This window comes from Spinacia oleracea, chromosome 4, assembly GCF_020520425.1.
Source record: "Spinacia oleracea cultivar Varoflay chromosome 4, BTI_SOV_V1, whole genome shotgun sequence".
Classification (NCBI taxonomy): domain Eukaryota; kingdom Viridiplantae; phylum Streptophyta; class Magnoliopsida; order Caryophyllales; family Amaranthaceae; genus Spinacia; species Spinacia oleracea.
Genome location: NC_079490.1, coordinates 49,984,390 through 50,003,071, shown reverse-complemented (window position 1 = coordinate 50,003,071; position 18,682 = coordinate 49,984,390). Strand labels below are relative to the sequence as shown.

At 43.2% G+C, this 18,682-nt stretch overlaps 3 protein-coding genes across 3 annotated transcripts; all 3 read left to right on the top strand.

The window, feature by feature from the left end:
• Positions 1–3,173: 3,173 nt before the first annotated feature.
• On the top strand, positions 3,174–3,677 carry LOC110797275 (uncharacterized). Its single transcript, XM_022002369.1, has one exon. The coding sequence runs from the start codon at positions 3,174–3,176 to the stop codon at positions 3,675–3,677; it is 504 nt and encodes a 167-aa protein (XP_021858061.1).
• A 78-nt stretch (positions 3,678–3,755) lies between these two features.
• On the top strand, positions 3,756–4,529 carry LOC110797273 (uncharacterized). Its single transcript, XM_022002368.1, has one exon. It carries the CDS (start codon positions 3,756–3,758, stop codon positions 4,527–4,529), a length of 774 nt encoding a protein of 257 aa, XP_021858060.1.
• A 120-nt stretch (positions 4,530–4,649) lies between these two features.
• Positions 4,650–7,010, top strand: LOC130471519 (uncharacterized). The gene is made up of 2 exons (XM_056841702.1): positions 4,650–5,585; positions 5,811–7,010. The coding sequence occupies exons 1-2, from the start codon at positions 4,650–4,652 to the stop codon at positions 7,008–7,010; spliced, it is 2,136 nt and encodes a 711-aa protein (XP_056697680.1).
• Positions 7,011–18,682: the final 11,672 nt, after the last annotated feature.

Below are 18,682 nucleotides of genomic sequence, written 5' to 3'. Positions count from 1 at the left end.
CTTAATTTTGTTCGAGTTTCGGCTGGTCGGATTGATACTCTCGCACGCATATAAGGACTGAATGTCTGCAATTGTGCTCATCGCCGGCGTTCTTTCAACTCTCAGTTCTTTCGATTTCAATTTTTTAAGATTTGGGGAAGAAATCGAGTTCCAAAATCACTCTCTTTCTCTCTATTCGGTAAATCCCTCAATTTCTTTCATTTCTTAAATTTTCGATTTCAAATTTTTAAGATTTGGGGGTTTAATTTGTTCCAGCTCCATTGATTGATGATTGAAATTTGGATGCTTTTTATCATCTCTTTCACTCTTTCTACAAGGAAACTTTAAGATATTCAATTAATTAATATGTAATTAATATATTTTTTCCACATGGAAATAATTAGGGATGTAGGATATGGAAATGATAGTTTTTTGCGGGAAATTATTAGGAATATTCAAATAATGAAGTATGATTTTGGTATAGGCATATTTCTAGGAATGTAGGGTTTATTATTGCGTTTGTTTGAATTTTTGTATATGAAAATAATCGAGTCTTTATGTTCAAGTATGATTCTGTTTAATGCGTTTGTTTGAATTTTAGTAGAAATCTTTGAATTTCATTCTATTGATTTGATTTGACCCTAATTTCCGACGATTGTATTTCAACGACGTGAATTTCAAACGGTTAGGGTTTTGATTGGTGTTTGTACATATTGATTTTTGCCATGTGTATGATTGATTTTCCGATGGATTAGGTTGATTTCAGATCTATAAGCCATTGTAAGTAGGGTTTCCATTGTTGGATATGCATATTGAGGATAATTTGATTTGGTAATATGACACATTTATTTGCATATTGAGGAATTGAGGGTATATGCATATTCGTAGGTGAATCTGAGGGTATATTTGTAGGTAAAATTGAGGAACTAGAGCATATTGAGGAATGCATATTGAGGAATATATAAATTTCTGGTCACATGTAAATGCATATTGAGGAATTGAGGGTATATTTTTAAAATAATGTGACTTTTGTAGCCCTTAGATCAAATTAATTGAACGACCTAATATATACGTGTGTCATTATTGGTACTTCAGAACTGTTCAAAATTTTGTTCCCAATGTCACGTTGTCGTACCCAGAAACGACCACTGTATATGATTTAGGAAAATGTTCGCAGAGAATACAACAACCGGTGATCGGTGCAGAGAGCCATTCTTGGTACTGTTTTAATAAGAAAGATAAGCTCTTAATAATAAGAAAGCTAAGGGTCCGTTCTGTATCACTGTCAGTTTCTAATTTTTGGTTTTTTGGTTTTATAAGTCCTATGATTTAGATTGAATAATTAACTAAAAGTTAGTCATACCTATTGTAATCATGTTAATTTTAGAAACTGACAACAAAAAACCGGAAACTACTTTTTGTGGTTTGCATATTTTTGTTTTAGTTTTGTAAAAATTATAAAGCTGGAAAAGAAAAAAAATACCGAACGAGCCCTAAGCTCTTGAGAATAGTGATGCAAATATCGCAAGAAATCTTGACATGTTTTAATTTGGTCAGGTTAAGTGTTAGGGTCTTTGACATCTTTAAACTTATCAATGTGAAATAATGATTTATTTGAATCCCATTTTTACGGGAATTGATTTAAATGGTCTAATAATATGAGGAAATTGTGGGGTTTGTTCGTTCGTTCGTTAGGTTTTTGTAGAACACATTTTTAAGTACTTAGTGATGTCGGTAAAAATATCCCACCTACGTGGCATCAATGTTACGCGACACGTGGCTCCCAATCATTGGTCAGCCGCATATCTTGGCTGCCACCCAAGAATCAGCCTATGCTGATGAATGAGTCCCTTTTGAGGCCCATGGCCCATAAGGAATGTTGTGATAGTGACACATGTCATTATCTAATGAACTAGCCAATCATGTGACATGATTCTAGGGTTTTCCCCTAAAAGGAGGAGACTATAAATACCTCCAATTCCCAAGAAATGGACACACAATTCTAGATAGAGAAACATTCTACTACTTACTTTAATGCTTTCTGTTTATTAATTACATCTTCCTTAAAACCCGTGTCTTACTTAAGCATCGGAGGGAATATTCCTTCGGGAATATTCTTGTTTTGTAGGTACGCCGCCGACGTGGACTGGACTCGACACTACGTGGAACCTGATACCTTCTCGTCATCATATACAGGAAAAACTCCCACAACATTTGGCGCCGTCTGTGGGGAGGTAAGGTAAAATGGTAGACGTCCAGCACTTCGGAGACGCGCCCATCAGTCGAAACGAAAATGACGAAACCGCAATCAATGGTGATCGTCCTCCTCGAGGGAGGGACGACAGAAGCCACCAGTCTGTAGGGCAGGACGGTCGTCCTGAACCTCCTCCTGAGTCGCAACCCGAGCAGGTTCAAGTGGAAGATGAGACGGGTCAACCTTTGTTTCCTCCAGGCGGCCACTTGAGGGCTGATGCCGACACAGTTATGGTAGAGAACCCAGACTTGACGGTGTTTTCTGGGCAGCTTAAAGATATCCTAGCTGGATTCAAAGCACAGATGGACACCCTACAAGATGAGATCAAGATTATCCGTTCTCAGTCTCAGGGGACGGGAATTCCATTCTTTAATGGACTCACTCGGTCTAATGTTTGGCGGCAAGACCAAGCACGAAATGACGATCATGACAGACGCTTTGACAGAGCAATAACTTCCTTCCAGCCCATAGCTCCGCGTCGGATCCTGCCAACTTCTCGTCCTGAACCTGGACCGTCCCGAAGAGTACCGATCATTCAGCTAGATAGGCCCCAAGAAATTGAGCTGTCAGATACAGGTTCCACTCCTGTCATGCAAGATTCACCCCTCGCTGCCCCTTCGCGCCGTCTCACCAGGACTCATGTCAGCCGCGCGGACAGCAAGCGGCGTAGAACATCCCAGAATAGAAGGCAGGATCCAATATGCCATATTCAACAAGGGGTAGCCGGCATCATCCTCGATTACACTACCCCATTTTGTGCTGATATCATGAATGCTCCCAAGGAGCCTAAAGTAAAACCACCTGCTATTGATGCCTATGATGGCACGTCTGATCCTGATGTACACCTCTTGGCCTATCGGCATCATATGTATGTCCAGGGGACTACTGATTCAACCTAGTGCAAATACTTCCCATCCACTCTTAAAGGAGTTGCCTCCAAATGGTTCGAGAAGTTGCCTGTGGGAACGACAACACATATGCCGAATTGGAGATGTTATTTTCAGCAAGATTTATGGCTTATAAAGAAGAGAAAAAGACGAGCATGCATTTGGGTCGAATACAGCAAGGAAAAGATGAATCTTTGCGAAGCTATGTTCGACGTTTCAATTTGGAATCAGGACAGATTCCAGACCTGCCTGACGGGGTGGCGTTTGATAATTTCTTTAGGGGACTTAAGAAGGGGTCCTTTAAGTTCGATTTGGTGAAGAAAAGTGTGAGAACTATGGTCGACGCTCTGGATGAGGCCGAGTCCTTTATCCATGCCACTGAAATCTGCTCCGTCCCCAAAGAGTCTAAGGGAACGGAGGCCACAGATCATCCTCAGCGCAAGGATAAGTCAGACAAAAAGACCAGCCGTCCGAATGGGACATGGGCCATTGAAAAGAAAGGATATCAGACAGACCGCTCCCAAGGGCAGAAGAGAGGACGGTCCTATGACAAATAAAGGTTTGAATACAACACTGACCTGTATACGATATTGCTAGATGTCAGTGATAGGTATGAGATAGATCGACCGTTCCCCATGAAGTCGCCGGTGGAAACCCGGGACAGCTCGCTTTACTGTAAGTTCCATTGTGATGTGGGACATGAAACAAAAGATTGCAAGTCCCTACGAAGGGCTCTCGATGGACTAGCCGCCAAAGGGTTCCTGAAATCCTATCTCATCACAAGCACAGGGGGAAGTGGTAAAAAGTTCTACAAGAAAAGCAAGTCACCGTCATACCGACGTGATGACAACGACACTGATCCAGAAATTGTATCCATCATCTCAGGAGGTCTAGCCGCTGGGGGCCCAACAATGAGAGGTCAAAAAGACAATGCAAGCCGGTTGGGACAGGTCATGTTGTCTGGAAAAGCCCCAATTGACCATTTCCCTAAAGTGGAGATTTGTGAATCTGATAGGGGCAAGATCGCCACTCCACATGACGACCCCTTGGTCATTGAATTGAAGGTGGAAAACCTCAAGGTAAGGCGTATTTTAGTAGATACGGGAAGTTCGTCAGACATTATCAGCACAACTTGTCTAAGTCGTCTTGAGCATGATCCAAAGACAATTGAAAAAATACATTATCCTATCATTGGATTCGGAGGCGGCATAATCCACCCCCGGGGGATAATCACTTTGCCCCTACGAGTTGGAGGCCGGCATCAAAGCAAGAACTTGAACGTCCGCTTTCTAATTGTAAAGGACCTCACTGCTTACAATATCATATTGGGTCGTCCAACTTTGAATCAGGCCAAGGCAGTGGTCGTCACTCATCTTATGCTCATGAAGTATGTCTGTGATAAAGGTTAGGTCGGCACAATTCATGGTGATCAACAGCTATCAAGAGATTGTTACCTCACTACGCTAAGTCCCGAGGCTTGGGGGAAAACTGACTAAGCCAGAGCAAGCTCAAAAAGAAAACTAGATGAGATGGAGGAGAAAGTCAAGAAGGAGACCTTTACCATTGCCACGACTCACATGGAAACTAGGCGGCCTGAGCCGGTTGGTGGAAATTATGAAATCATCCTTGATGAAGCACGTCCAGATAGGACGGTGCCAGTAGGGGTCTCTCCTGACGACCAGCTTGGGGCACATTTAGTCACTCTCCTGAGGGAATTCCAGGACATTTTTGCTTTTGCTGTGGAGGAGATGCCGGGCATTGATCCAAGCATAGCTGTACATAAGCTCAATGTAGATGAGTCCTTAAAACCTGTTCGTCAGAAGAAGAGAAATCATGGGGAAGCAAGAAACAAAGCTGCAGCTGAAGAAGTGCAGAATTTGTTGGAGGCTAGGTTCATTCGGCCAAGTCAATATCCAGATTGGGTGGCAAATGTAGTGTTGGTGCCGAAGCCCAACAAATCCTGGAGAATGTGTGTGGACTATACAAATCTAAACAAGGCTTGCCCAAAAGACAGCTTCCCTCTACCCAAGATAGACCGGTTGGTAGATTCAACGGCTGGCCACGCTTTGATGTCTTTCATGGACGCATACTCGGGCTTTCACCAAATTCCTTTGTGGCCAGACGATCAGGAAAAGACGTCATTTGTTACTGAGCAAGGCCTATACTGTTACAAAGTGATGCCGTTCGGTTTAAAGAATGCGCCACCCACATTTCAGCGTCTAGTCAACACTGGCTTCTCTTGTCAGTTAGGACGAAACATCGAAGCTTACATTGATGATATGATAGTAAAAAGCAAGCAACGCGAAGAACACTTGGCTGACTTAAGAGAAACTTTTGAGACGCTCCGAAAATATCAGATGAGGTTGAATCCAAAGAAGTGTGTTTTTGGGGTAACGGCTGGGAAGTTCTTGGGATTCCTTATTGATGAAAGAGGAATCGAGGCCAATCCTGATAAAGTACAGGCAGTAATAGATATGACGTCGCCAAAATCAGTCAAGGAAGTCCAACGCCTGACAGGATGTCTAGCGGCCCTGGGGCGGTTCTAATCAAGGGCAGGTGACAAGTGTCATTACTTCTTCGTCACAATCAAGAAGAAGAGCAAATTTGAATGGACTGAGGCGGCAGAAACTGCCTTCGTCCGATTAAAAGAACACCTCCACACCTTACCTCGGCTTGTCAGTCCTCTTCAGGGGGAAACTTTGTATGTGTATTTGGCCATTTCTGAGTGGTCCTTGAGTGCTGTCTTGCTAAATGAAAGGGAGGGAGTGCAACTCCCCGTCTATTTTGTGAGCCATGTCCTGCAAAACGCTGAATTAAGATATTCTCCAATTGAGAAGTTTGCACTTGCGCTGTTTATGGCCAGCAAGAAGCTGCGCCCTTATTTTCTGGCACACAAACTACCTCTTACTAAGGACCAGCCCTTGAAACAACCTCTTACTAAGCTAGACGCTGCTGGACGAATGCTGAAATGGGCAATTGAGCTGAATGGATTTGATTTCTCATATGAGCCTCGAAAAGCTATCAAGGGACAAGCATTTGCTGATTTCATTGCAGAAATGACGAGGCCGACTCTTGAAAAGAATGTGGCGACTCGCTGGACAGTCTATGTAGATGGCTCGTCAAGCCAGAACGGGTGTGGAGCCGACATAATATGTCAATCTCCTGAAGTAGACAAGTATGAGTATGCCATGAGATTCAATTTCCAAACATCCAACAACGAGGCAGAATACGAAGCTTTATTAGCCGGCATAAAAATGTGCAAAGCTGCTGGAGCTCAAGTGATACTTGCCTTCTCTGACTCTCAGCTCATTGTGAGTCAAGTAAATGGGGACTATGAGGCAAGAGACCCTAACATGATCAAATATATGCAAGCTGTGCATCAAGAAATAGAACATCTAAAGAGCTTTGAAGCTAAGCAGATTCCCAGAACGGAGAACAATCAGGCCGATGCCCTGTCAAAACTAGCTAGCTCGGCTTCCTGTGATACACCGCGTCACGTGTTCTGGGAAGTAAAGGATAAGCGAAGTATTGAGCAGGAAGTGTGCGCTCCTATGGTAGCTATTCTGGATCGGTCGTCAACCTGGATGGACCCTATCATTGCTTACAAAGTGGACGGTACGCTTCCGGACGATTCAAGTCTGGCCGCCAAAATACAAAAGAAGAGTTCTTGGTTTGAATGGTGGAATGGAGTTTTGTACAAGAAGTCATTTTCTAGACCCCTCCTGCGGTGTGTCACTCCTGAGAAAGGGAAAGAAATTCTAGATGATTTGCACCAAGGATTATGTAGCTCCCACATTGGAGGACGAGCCTTGGCAGAGAAAGCCTTTGCGAACTGGTTATTACTGGCCCACTTTGAGAGAAGACGCTCTAGCCATGGTGCAAAAATGTGACAAGTGCCAACGGTTTGCTCATCTCATCCATAGGCCGGCCCACCCTCTCACTCCTATTATGAGTCCCATTCCGTTTTCCAAGTGGGGAATGGACCTGTTAGGGCCATATACAGTGGCCCCTGGAGGCCGGCGCTATGTGATAGTGGCTGTTGATTACTTCACCAAGTGGGTTGAAGCAGAGGCTCTTAAGAACATAAAGACAAGTGATGTGAGGGCGTTTATCTGGAAAAATATCATGACTCGCTTTGGAATACCTCAAGCTATCGTCTTTGATAATGGGCCTCAGTTTGAGACGCCTAAGCTGAAGGAGTGGTTAGCAGACCACGGCATACACAGCTGCTTTGCCTCTGTGGGAAGACCTCAAGCCAATGGCCAAGTCGAAGCTTATAACAAGGTCATCTCCGAGGGGATCAAGAAGAAACTAGATGAAGCCAAGGGTCTATGGGCCGATGAGCTGCCAAACGTCTTATGGTCCATCCGCACCACGGCTAAGAACTCAACTGGCGAAACCCCATTCCTGCTAGCCTATGGAGCTGAGGCCGTATTGCTCATAGAAATGTGTGAACCTACACTAAGGGTCATGTTATATGACGAGAATGTCAACTGGGAAATGATGAAGTTGGCCCTTGACTTTTTACCTGAAGTAAGAGGAAATGCAGCATTGAGGCAACAACTGTACAAGATAAGGATGGCGAGGGAGTACAACAAGAAAGTCTCCAAAAGAGTGCTCAAAGTAGGAGACTTTGTTCTCCAAAAAATGGAATCTGTGGGACGAGCCAACGAACAGGGTAAACTGACGCCCACTTGGGAGGGACCCTATGAGATCTATGACGAGGTCAGAGATGGAACCTATCGCATTCAGGACATGCAGGGCCGACCAATTCTACGCACCTGGAATGTAGACAATCTCAAAAAATACTTTTTCTAAGGTGTATTCTGACTATCTTTTATGAAAGAATTCGTGGTTTAGACAACGGCCGCTAATGGTCCTAACGGAGTAGTAGTCTCCCTTGTAACCGGCTAAATTTGCCTTACAAAGTATAAATAATACTACTCTCGTTTCGTCCTATTTATTAATCTTTACTAACTTATCTAACATATGCATGCAAACCCCCACATAAGTCATACGCCGCGGCATCAAACATGCTCGCCCAATTTGCGACAGGGGCAAACCCCATACAACTTGTCGTTTTCGTAAAAATGAATATTTTTCTAAGGCAAATAGGTTCATTCCTATATGCCGCGGCAACAAACATGCCGCTTCACATTGACGACAGGGGCAAACCCCCACATAAGTCTTACGCCGCGGAATCAATAATGCCGCGCCCAATTTGCGACGGGGGCAAAACCCATACAACTTGTCGTTTTCTTAAAAATGAATATTTTTCTAAGGCAAATAGGTTCATTCCTATATGCCGCAGCATCACACATGCCGCGCCCAATTTACAACTGGGGTAAACCCCCCATATAATTCGTCGTCTTCTTAAAACAACGAATATTTTCTAAGGCAAGTAGGATTACTCCTACATGCCGAAACAAAAAAAGTAGTCCAACTGCGAGAAGCCGCACAATAATCCCCATACCCAAGTTCAGCGGCAATCATATTGATTGATTGACTTGCGTCAATCAATCAACTAAAATAAACTTGGGCATGGGAGTCTGGTTCAGAGACTTGCAAACACCTGCTCTGGGGCATAAAATGGACGGCCAATCACACACGACATACACAGAGAAGGCGTTTAAAAGTCAACAGAAAAAGATAACATAAAAAGGTGACGAATCACCACTGGTCTGCGCTCAAAACGGCGCCAAATTCAACAAAAATAAAAAATTATCCAAACAAACGCCCAAGGCGTTGAAACACAAATAAAAGTTATTCATTACAGACGCTCTAGGCGCCATAAAAACTGATTTTGATGAAGGGGAGTTGAGTTAAGACCCAGCAGGATGAGCAGCGGCAGAATGGGCCGAGGTCGACGTGCCCACACCATCTGGACCGTCGACAGCACGCTTTGAGGTTGGCTGAGCTGAAGTCCCCTCCTCCGGAGCCAGTGAGTTCACCTCCTCACTTTCGGCGTCGGAATCCTCAAACACGGGAGGAGGAAGACCTTGTTGCTCGGCCTCAATAATTGCACCCTGCTTTTGAATTTGCCGCTCAAACCAGGCGAATGAGAAGTCCTCCATGCAGGCGTCCCATGCCCGGCGAGTTCTCTCTCTCACCTCCTCCGCAGCCAACTTGGGCTCGTCCTTGACCCGAGAAACCTCGGCCTGAGAAGCCGAGACCATCTCTTCAAGACTGGCCACTTACTGGCGCAAGCTCGCAGCTTCCTTCACCTTGGCTTCGGCCTCCTGGAGGAACGACTGGGTAGAAAGGGCTTCGGCATTAAGGGTCTCAATAGCAAGAACTTGTTCATTAATTTTGATCAAGCACTGCCTCTTGTCACTCCTCAGGACGGCCAGCTCCTTGCTCTTAGCTTCAATGGTCTCCTGCATCTCCAGCCAAACCTTTTCCACCGTCGCCATGGCATAGTCCCCGGCATTGGTGGCCTTATGCACCTGCCGCTGAAGCTGACTGGTGACGTCAGCTCGCCAGCGTTTAAAGCCCTCGGCCTTAATAAGCAGCTGCAAGAAAAATGTAAGTAAGAAAGAGTAAAAATTGCTAAGTACAGGAATGAAACAAAAAGACGGATGCTTACTTCCAGGAGAACCGCCTGCATAGCCCCGAATTGCGCATCCGTCGCCGGAGGGAACTGCTCCACATATTCCTTCGGCACGGCCTTAATCACCGAAGAGATGATCTTAGCCTTATCTCGGGATGAGAAATACCGAGACGGAGGAATATTGCGGACCTCATCGTCCAGAGCCACCTGCCGGCCAGAAGCTATACAAAAAGAAGAGGTGAGAGTCCACAAATGTACTTGATCAAGAAAACAATTTAACTTGAAGAATTTAGCATTTACCTGGGTCTTCGCCTCCCACATGAGGAGGAGGATGAGCTTCTGGATTCTGGGCCGCCTGAGCCGAAGGCTGGTCGTCCTCACCATCAAGGACCTCGACCGGCGTAGGGAAAGAAACCCTCTTGCTGGGACCGGCTCCGCCTCTGGCATCCCCTCTTTTGGCCGAACCCTCCGTAGGAGGATGCTGCCGCAGAGGAGTCACTGCCATAGGAACGACTTCCACCGGAGAATCAGACGACTTCTTTGGCAAGTCCTCCCTTTTGGGACGCCTGATCCCCGCCTTGACCTTGGGACGTTTCCCCGCCATGGAAGCGTCCTTGTCCTCGGCTTTGCGCTTAGGGCCGGCCGAACCTTTCTCGCCCTTCTGAAATATTAGAGGAAGAAAGATATTAAAAAAAAAACAAACAAAAAATAATAAATATATAGGCAACTCACTCTTGCCGGAGCACCTCCGCCGATCCCTTTCAGCTTCTGGTCAACCATCTGGGTTAACCACTCCTTGGTGCTAATAACCCCCTTCTCTTGAGGCGGAAGCTTGGACATGGCGATGGCTGCAAAAGGAGATTTTTTTCATAAAAGTTAGTAAGAAAGTAACATCCAATACACAAAAGTAGTAATGCCATGATACCTTGGTCCCACCCATGGTCTAGGCCAGCCGCTGCCAGGAACACAGGGTCCCTGAGCTGAGCACATGACGGAAGCCAAGACAAGGGAATGCTCAGGTTCTTGGTATGTGCTGTCACGGCCTCAGCGTGGAAATGGACCGTGATTTGATCCCATTCCTGTGCCGTTAAGGCCGACAATTCCTCGTTCCCCCTGCAAACTGAGGTTCTAATTGCCAACGGCTAAATTTTAGCTCCGCCTCCTCGTCGGCGGTCCACATCACCACCCACCTCATTCTCCAGAAGTGGTGTTTTGACGGCTTGTCAAAAGTGGTAGCATACTCCCCTTTGTTAGCTAATTAGAACCAACCTTCGGCTCCCTTTACCTTCTGAAAACGCACCAACCTAAGAAATGCATTGAACGACGGCCTGAGGCCCAACAGCTCACACTTTGCGACGTACCCAATTGCGTTTGTCCAAGAATTGGGTGACAATTAGCAGAGGCCAATGCCGAACCCATCCAATACTTCCTCCACAAAAGGGTGGACCGGGAACCGTATGAAGGAAATAATGCCCTTGGTCCAAGTATGCATTCTATGTTAAGTCTAATAAATGCGGTTCAGTATTAATTAACAAGTTAATAATTCAGTGAGATCAAGTGAGCTGAATGCCTAGCTAGAGGCCGCTTCAGTTCAAGTGGAATTAATGATATTAATCCACAGCTTACTCTTGACTGAACCCGTAGGGTCACACAAATAGTACGTAAACGGATCAAGTATTTAATGGCATTAAATACTCCATCTATGAATATTCGGAACCGACGGATCTTGGTTTCAGTGGGAGCTGAGATCGTCACAGGCAAGAAATGAATACTCCGGAAACGATGATATTACCGGAAACGGAAATATGGATCGCATCGGAAATATAAATATTATCCAAGTCGTAGATGTTGCCGGAAACGGAAACATGGTACGTATCGGAAAATATTATCGGAAATGGAAATATTGCCAGAATCGGAAATATTGCCGGAAACGGAAATATTGTCAGAATCGGAAATATTACCGGAATCGGAAAGTAATTCCGGAAACGGAAATATTAAATATTTGTTCGAAACGGAAATTAATTCCGGAATCGGAAATATTAAATATTGTTCGTATCGGAAATGAATTCCGGAATCGGAAAATTTAATCGGAAGCGCATCGTACGAATAAGCATCGGACGAGGCCTGCCGGACGAGGCCCAGCACGAAGCCAGGCCATCACCCAGCAAGCCAAGCGCGCCGCACAAACAAGCCACGCCAGGCCCAGCGCAAGGCCAGGCCCAGCAGGCTGCGCAGCGCGCACAGCGCGCGCAAGCACGCGCAGCGCGCAGCGCGCGCGGGCGCTGCGTGGGCTGCTGCTCGCGCGCACGCATTGGAGCCCATCGTGGCTGCCGTGCGTGTGTGTGCAAGTGTTTGTGTTCGTGCACGTTTCCTAAAACATGCAGAGTTCGGTTAAAGATTAAATTCCTAAATTCTAATTGATAAATTAATTAAATTAGAGTTCTTGTAGAATTCTAGGTTTAATTAATTTGTATCTGAATAGGATTCCAATTCCCTTTCCATACCCCTATAAATATGTGGCCTGGGTTCACAATTTATAACAAGTTTCAAAGTATTCAAAGTGAGTTTTTGAGAGAAAAATTCAGTCACACATTTGCCTATAAAGTGCCGAAAATAATAGTACCTTAAGGGCGATTCTAGTTGGTCAATCTTAAGGCGGATCCGGACGTGCTGTGGACTATCTACGGAGGGACGACACTTGGAGTCGTAAAGACTTGTTCTTGTTCGGTTCGGGCGCAGCTAGGGAAGGCACGCAACAAAGAGTATGCATCTAAATTATGCTATATGATTATGTGTAAATAATATGTTGTCCTGGGTTTATGGTTGTTTCCGCATGATCTATGTAATGTCATATGTATCATAACCTAACAGTGGTATCACGAGCCCCTTATTATTTTCATAATCTAAATTGCATGAACATGGTTAAATATTACAAATTTGCAAGAATTAAAAGGGGTGATTAATTTTCGTAATTGTTAATTAATTGCAAATTGCGTTTATTTAATTATACGTACGCAGTTTTTCGGCAGTTTCTTCGTTACTCATCCGAATTGAGTGATTTTTGTGTCAATTCCGCATGTAAAAGGCATTCTAAAATTTTGACAAAAATAATATTTTTCTGCCGAACCCAGAATTCTCAAATTCGAAGCCTAACTATGACTTTTCGAAGGTTTTAGTTTTTCGAATGCAAAATTTCGTAAATTTAAGATGTTAAATTAAATATTTGCGATTCTTGTTGATAAATCTTGAATTTTTGATTGACCTACTGCATATGTTTAACAAGTTTGAATGCCTAGTTTTGTTAATTATGCAATCTAATTTGTAATTATGATTAATTTGTTGAAAATTAGAATAATTTAGAATTAATTTGATTTTCATAATTAATTGTAATTTAATTAGAAACCTATGATTAAAAACCACCATAAAAATTGTAAATTTATGATAAATTTTAAATTTTTATGACCTAGACTTGAATCCATAACAATCGAAAATCAATTGGATAATAAATTTTCGATTCTTCGCCCTAAAATTATGAAATTAATATTATTTATTAATTTGTCATTAATTTTAAATATAAATTTTAAATTTTATGCGATTCATTCATAAAACTTGCACGCACGAAGCAATGGACGCTTCGTGTTACCCTTAAGGGGTGTTGTATAATGCGGGCATGCGACGACGAGCAAGGGAGCTCGTCGCCCGTGCGGCACGAATGCAATGAGCAAGGGCGTAGTGCACGAGCACAAGGCAGCAGCCCTGCCTTGTGTCGTGTGCCACGAGCAATGAACGAATGGGCATGGGCGAAGGGCGAGCCAAGGCAGTCGCGTGTGGGCAGCAAGCGAGCTGCGCCACAACGCGCGCTGCCTCGCCCAAGAGCGCGCAGCCTCGCGCGCAGCGAGCGCAAGCTCGCGTGCCACGAGCGCTGCGCCCAGCATTACTCGCGCGCACAGCGAGCGATGTCGCCCGCCCAGCGAGCGATGTCGCGCGCCCAGCGAGCGATGTCGCGCGCCCAGCGAGCGATGGCTCGCGCGCACAGCGAGCGATGTCGCGCGCCCAGCGAGCGATGTCGCGCGCCCAGCGAGCGATGGCTCGCGCGCCCAGCGAGCGATGTCGCGCGCCCAGCGAGCGATGTCGCGCGCGCACTGCGAGCGATAGCTCGCGTGTGATGAGCGCTGGCGCACGCAGCGAGCACCAATGCGTGCGGAGGCTTGCGATGGGGATGCAGCAGCTATGCGACGAGCGCATGGGCTGCGCGCACATGGCCAGCAATGGCTGTGTGCGTGCGGCCCATGGGCGTGCAATGCGTAGGGTGTTTGCGTTACGATTAGATCGTTTTGAATGTTTAATTTGAAAATTTCAGTTCACGTAATTTTAATTAATTTTAAAATTAATAATTTAAATTATTTTCTTGGATTTTAATTTTGAATATTATAATTATAATAAATTTTATTTATTCTAATTATTTTACTAAAATTAAAATCATGAATTAATTTAAATACGACTGAAATTAAATTAAATTTTTGGATTCAATTATAAATTGATATGAGCTTTAAATTTTAATTAAATTTGTATGTTTCCGGTTGGACTAGAAATACATTTTTATGTTTAAAATTAGTAAAGCATATAAATTTATTGGTTTAAGTGGGAGCGCTTTTTAGTCATAACCTCTTGATTAGGTCTACAAAATCCTTAAGGTTAAAACAACTTGATTAGAATTAATAAGGACTGAATAATTGGTAGATTATTGGTGCCCTTGATTAATTGCTGCAAATGTTTACGTGATGCATAATGTGTTTTACTAACCAGCTATGTGGGCCATTCATGATAATGAATGGGTGAATGGTATATATTGTATATGTACTGTTTTGCAGGTTATGAAGTGACTAGTATGGCCCAAATAGGATAGAAAATATGGTCTGCGTACCATTAATTTGAATGTAATTGGTCTAAAGTACCAAAGTTATTTTTCAATTCAAATATGGTCTGCGTACCATCAAATAGTTGTAATTAGTTATAGCTTATCCTATTTGAAGAAAATGGTGCCTCCCACGGAGATTTTCAAGACGGACTTTGAAGTTAAAGCTTCAAGATGAAGTCGGGCCATACTAGATCACAAATATCTTATGCATGTTTTAAGTTATTTATTGCTTTTAAATATGTCTTAAAATGCATGAGATCAAAAGCTTGATTATGTTGCATGATTAAGGATTTTAGTTCACTTAAAATCTAACCAACATAGTAAGAGCCTTAAGTTCCAAACTTAAAAATTGAGTTAAAAGGTGCCATGCCAAAATATACACTTGCTTGGATATCCTTTACATCAATCTAGTAATAGTTTTCGCTCAGCGAGGTATTACTTATTGGTCCTAAAGGGGCAAGGTACACAAATAATTGTGAGTACATGTTAGTTTTGGTGAAACTCAACGATATAAGTAAGGAGTCCTTTTATGTCGTGGCAAATTCGATAGGTTTACCTAATAAGTTCTTAGACGTACCTATCAACCAAGAATAGTTTCTAGACTATTAGCAAAAGGCTTTTGCTTACCTAAGATGTTCTAGAATTGAGTCGACAAACTGTGCTTAGTTCTTCAATGATTTTAGGATCTTGGAATCATTTTATTCACACCTGCCGGAACACATAATTTGAATAAAATGCTTAATAAACATTGAATTATGCATGTATGCTAGAATTTAAGTTTATTAAGAGAAACTGTGAATGGTTATTTATTTGTTTATTCTTTTCAATTGTAGTTTTTAATATGGCAAACAACAATTCATTCAACATTCGATCAATTCTCGAAAAGGAGAAGTTGAACGGGAAAAACTTCCTTGACTGGCAAAGGAACTTGCAAATAGTTCTTATGCAGGAAGAAAAGGAGTATGTCCTAGATGAGGCGATGCCCGAAGCTGCAGGCGACGGGGTCACTCAGGCAGCCCTCAATCGTTGGATTGATGCCAACAAGGATGTGAAATGTCTAATGCTCGCCACCATGAGTGCGGATCTGCAGAAAACGTTCATCAACTCAGATGCTTTCACAATCATCAGTGAGTTGAAGAACATGTTCCAAGATCTGGCTCGAGTCGAAAGATTCGAGACTCATAGGCAAATTCTTGAGACCAAGCTTAAGAAAGGCGAGCCCGTAAGTCCACATGTTCTCAAAATGATTGGACTCATTGAGAATATGAGTCGGCTGGATCAGCAATTTTCTCAGGAAATGGCTATAGACACCATCCTCCATTCTCTTTATAGCGGGTATGATCAGCTCAAACTGAACTACAGTAGGAATAGTCTGGACAAAACGCTCACTGAGCTTCACGGTATGCTGAAGACCGCTGAATAGACGCTCAAAAGTGATAAGCAGGATGTGCTTATGGTGCGTGGGGGCAAGTTCAAGAAATCTGGAAAGAAGAGGATTGCTAAGAAAGGTGGCAACAAGGCCAGCCCAACTAAGCAAACTGGCGCCAAATCTGCAAAGAGGAAGGTCAGTCAACCCACTTCTGAATCCGAATGCTTCTACTGCAAGAAGAAGGGGCATTGGAAGAGAGATTGCTTGAAGCTAAAGGAAGATCAGAAGAACGGAACAGTCGTTCCATCTTCAGGTATTTTCGTTATAGACTGTATACTTGCTAATTCAACTTCTTGGGTATTAGATACAGGTTGTGGCTCACACTTATGTTCCAATCCACAGGGACTAAGAAGAAGTAGAAAGTTAAGCAAGGGTGAAGTCGACCTACGAGTGGGAAATGGAGCACGGATTGCTGCATTAGCTGTAGGAACTTACTATTTGTCGTTGCCCTCCGGGCTAGTTTTGGAACTGGAAGAATGTTTCCATGTTCCAAGTCTTACTAAAAACATCATTTCAGTTTCTTGCTTAGATGCTAAGGGATTTTCCTTTATAATAAAAGACAATAGTTGTTCGTTTTATTTTAAAGAGATGTTTTATGGATCTGCTAGATTAGTCAATGGACTTTATTTATTAGATCACGACAAACAAGTATATAACATAAATACCAAAAAGGCCAAAAGAATGATTCAGATCTCACCTATCTGTGGCATTGTCGATTAGGCCATATAAACTTGAAACGCTTAGAAAGACTTCAAAAGGAAGGAATTCTAGAACCATTTGACTTAGAGGATTATGGTAAATGCGAATCATGTTTACTTGGCAAAATGACAAAGCAACCTTTCTCTAAAGTTGGAGAAAGAGCAAATGAACTATTGGGTTTAATCCATACAGATGTATGTGGACCAATGAGTACAAATGCTAGAGGTGGTTTCAGCTACTTTATCACTTTCACTGATGACTTCAGTAGGTATGGTTATGTCTACCTAATGAAGCATAAGTCTGAATCCTTTGACAAATTCAAGGAATTTCAGAGTGAAGTAGAGAATCAATTAGGCAAGAAGATTAAGGCACTGCGGTCTGATAGAGGCGGTGAATATCTGAGCTATGAATTTGATGACCATCTGAAAGAATGTGGAATTCTATCAGAATTGACTCCTCCTGGAACACCACAATGGAACGGTGTGTCAGAACGGAGAAACAGAACCTTGCTAGACATGGTCAGGTCAATGATGGGTCAGGCCGAACTTCCATTAGAATTTTGGGGACATGCACTAAATACAGCTGCACTCACTATAAATAGAGCTCCGTCTAAAGCTGTCGAAAAGACTCCATACGAATTATGGTTTGGAAAGCCTCCAAATGTGTCTTTTCTTAAGATTTGGGGATGTGAAGTATACGTCAAACGATTAATTTCAGACAAACTTCATCCAAAATCTGACAAATGTATCCTTGTGGGCTATCCAAAGGAAACAAAGGGGTATTACTTCTACAATACATCTGAGAACAAAGTGTTTGTTGCTCGAGATGGTGTCTTTTTGGAGAAGAATCACATTTCCAAAATGACAAGTGGGAGAAAAGTAGACCTCGAAGAAATTCGAGTCGAACAACAAACTCTAGAGAATGATCAAGATGACATTCAGGATGAAACTCAGAGATCTTTAGAAGAATCTGGTGAGAATCATGGTCAATCTAGAACTGTTACCCCGCGTAGATCGCAAAGATATAGATCTCAACCGGAGAGGTACTTAGGTATTTTGACGAACGAGAGCTATGACGTTCTATTACTTGAAAGTGATGAACCTGTGACTTACAAGCAAGCTATGACGAGCCCTAGCTCCAAGCAGTGGCAAGAAGCCATGCAATCTGAATTAGACTCCATGTCTGAAAACCAAGTATGGGATTTGGTCGATTTGCCAGATGGCTACCAAGCCATTGGAAGCAAATGGGTTTTCAAACTGAAAAAGGACAAGGATGGGAAACTTGAAGTTTTCAAAGCTAGATTGGTTGCAAAAGGTTACAGGCAAGTCCACGGTGTGGATTATGATGAAACCTTTTCACCAGTTGCAATGCTAAAGTCTATTCGAATAATGTTAGCAATCGCTGCATATTACGATTACGAAATATGGCAGATGGATGTCAAAACTGCTTTCTTAAACGGCGTTTTAACAGAAACTGTGTTTATGACACAGCCTGAAGGTTTTGAGGATCCAAAGAATGCTAAAAAGGTATGCAAGCTAAAGAAGTCAATCTACGGATTGAAGCAGGCATCCAGGAGCTGGAATATACGTTTTGATGAAGCAGTCAGTGACTTTGGTTTCATCAAGAACGCGGACGAATCTTGTGTATACAAGAAGGTCAGTGGGAGCAAAATTGCTTTCCTAGTATTATATGTCGACGACATATTGCTTATCGGAAATGACATTCCTATGTTGAACTCTGTCAAGATTTGGCTTGGGAAATGTTTTTCGATGAAGGATCTAGGAGAAGCACAGTACATATTGGGCATCAAGATTTACAGAGATAGATCTAAAAAGATGATTGGACTTAGTCAAAGCACTTATATCAATAAGGTGCTTGATAGGTTCAAGATGGCGGACTCCAAGCGAGGCTACCTACCCATGTCTCATGGAATGACTCTAAGCAAGACTTAGTGCCCAAAAACACC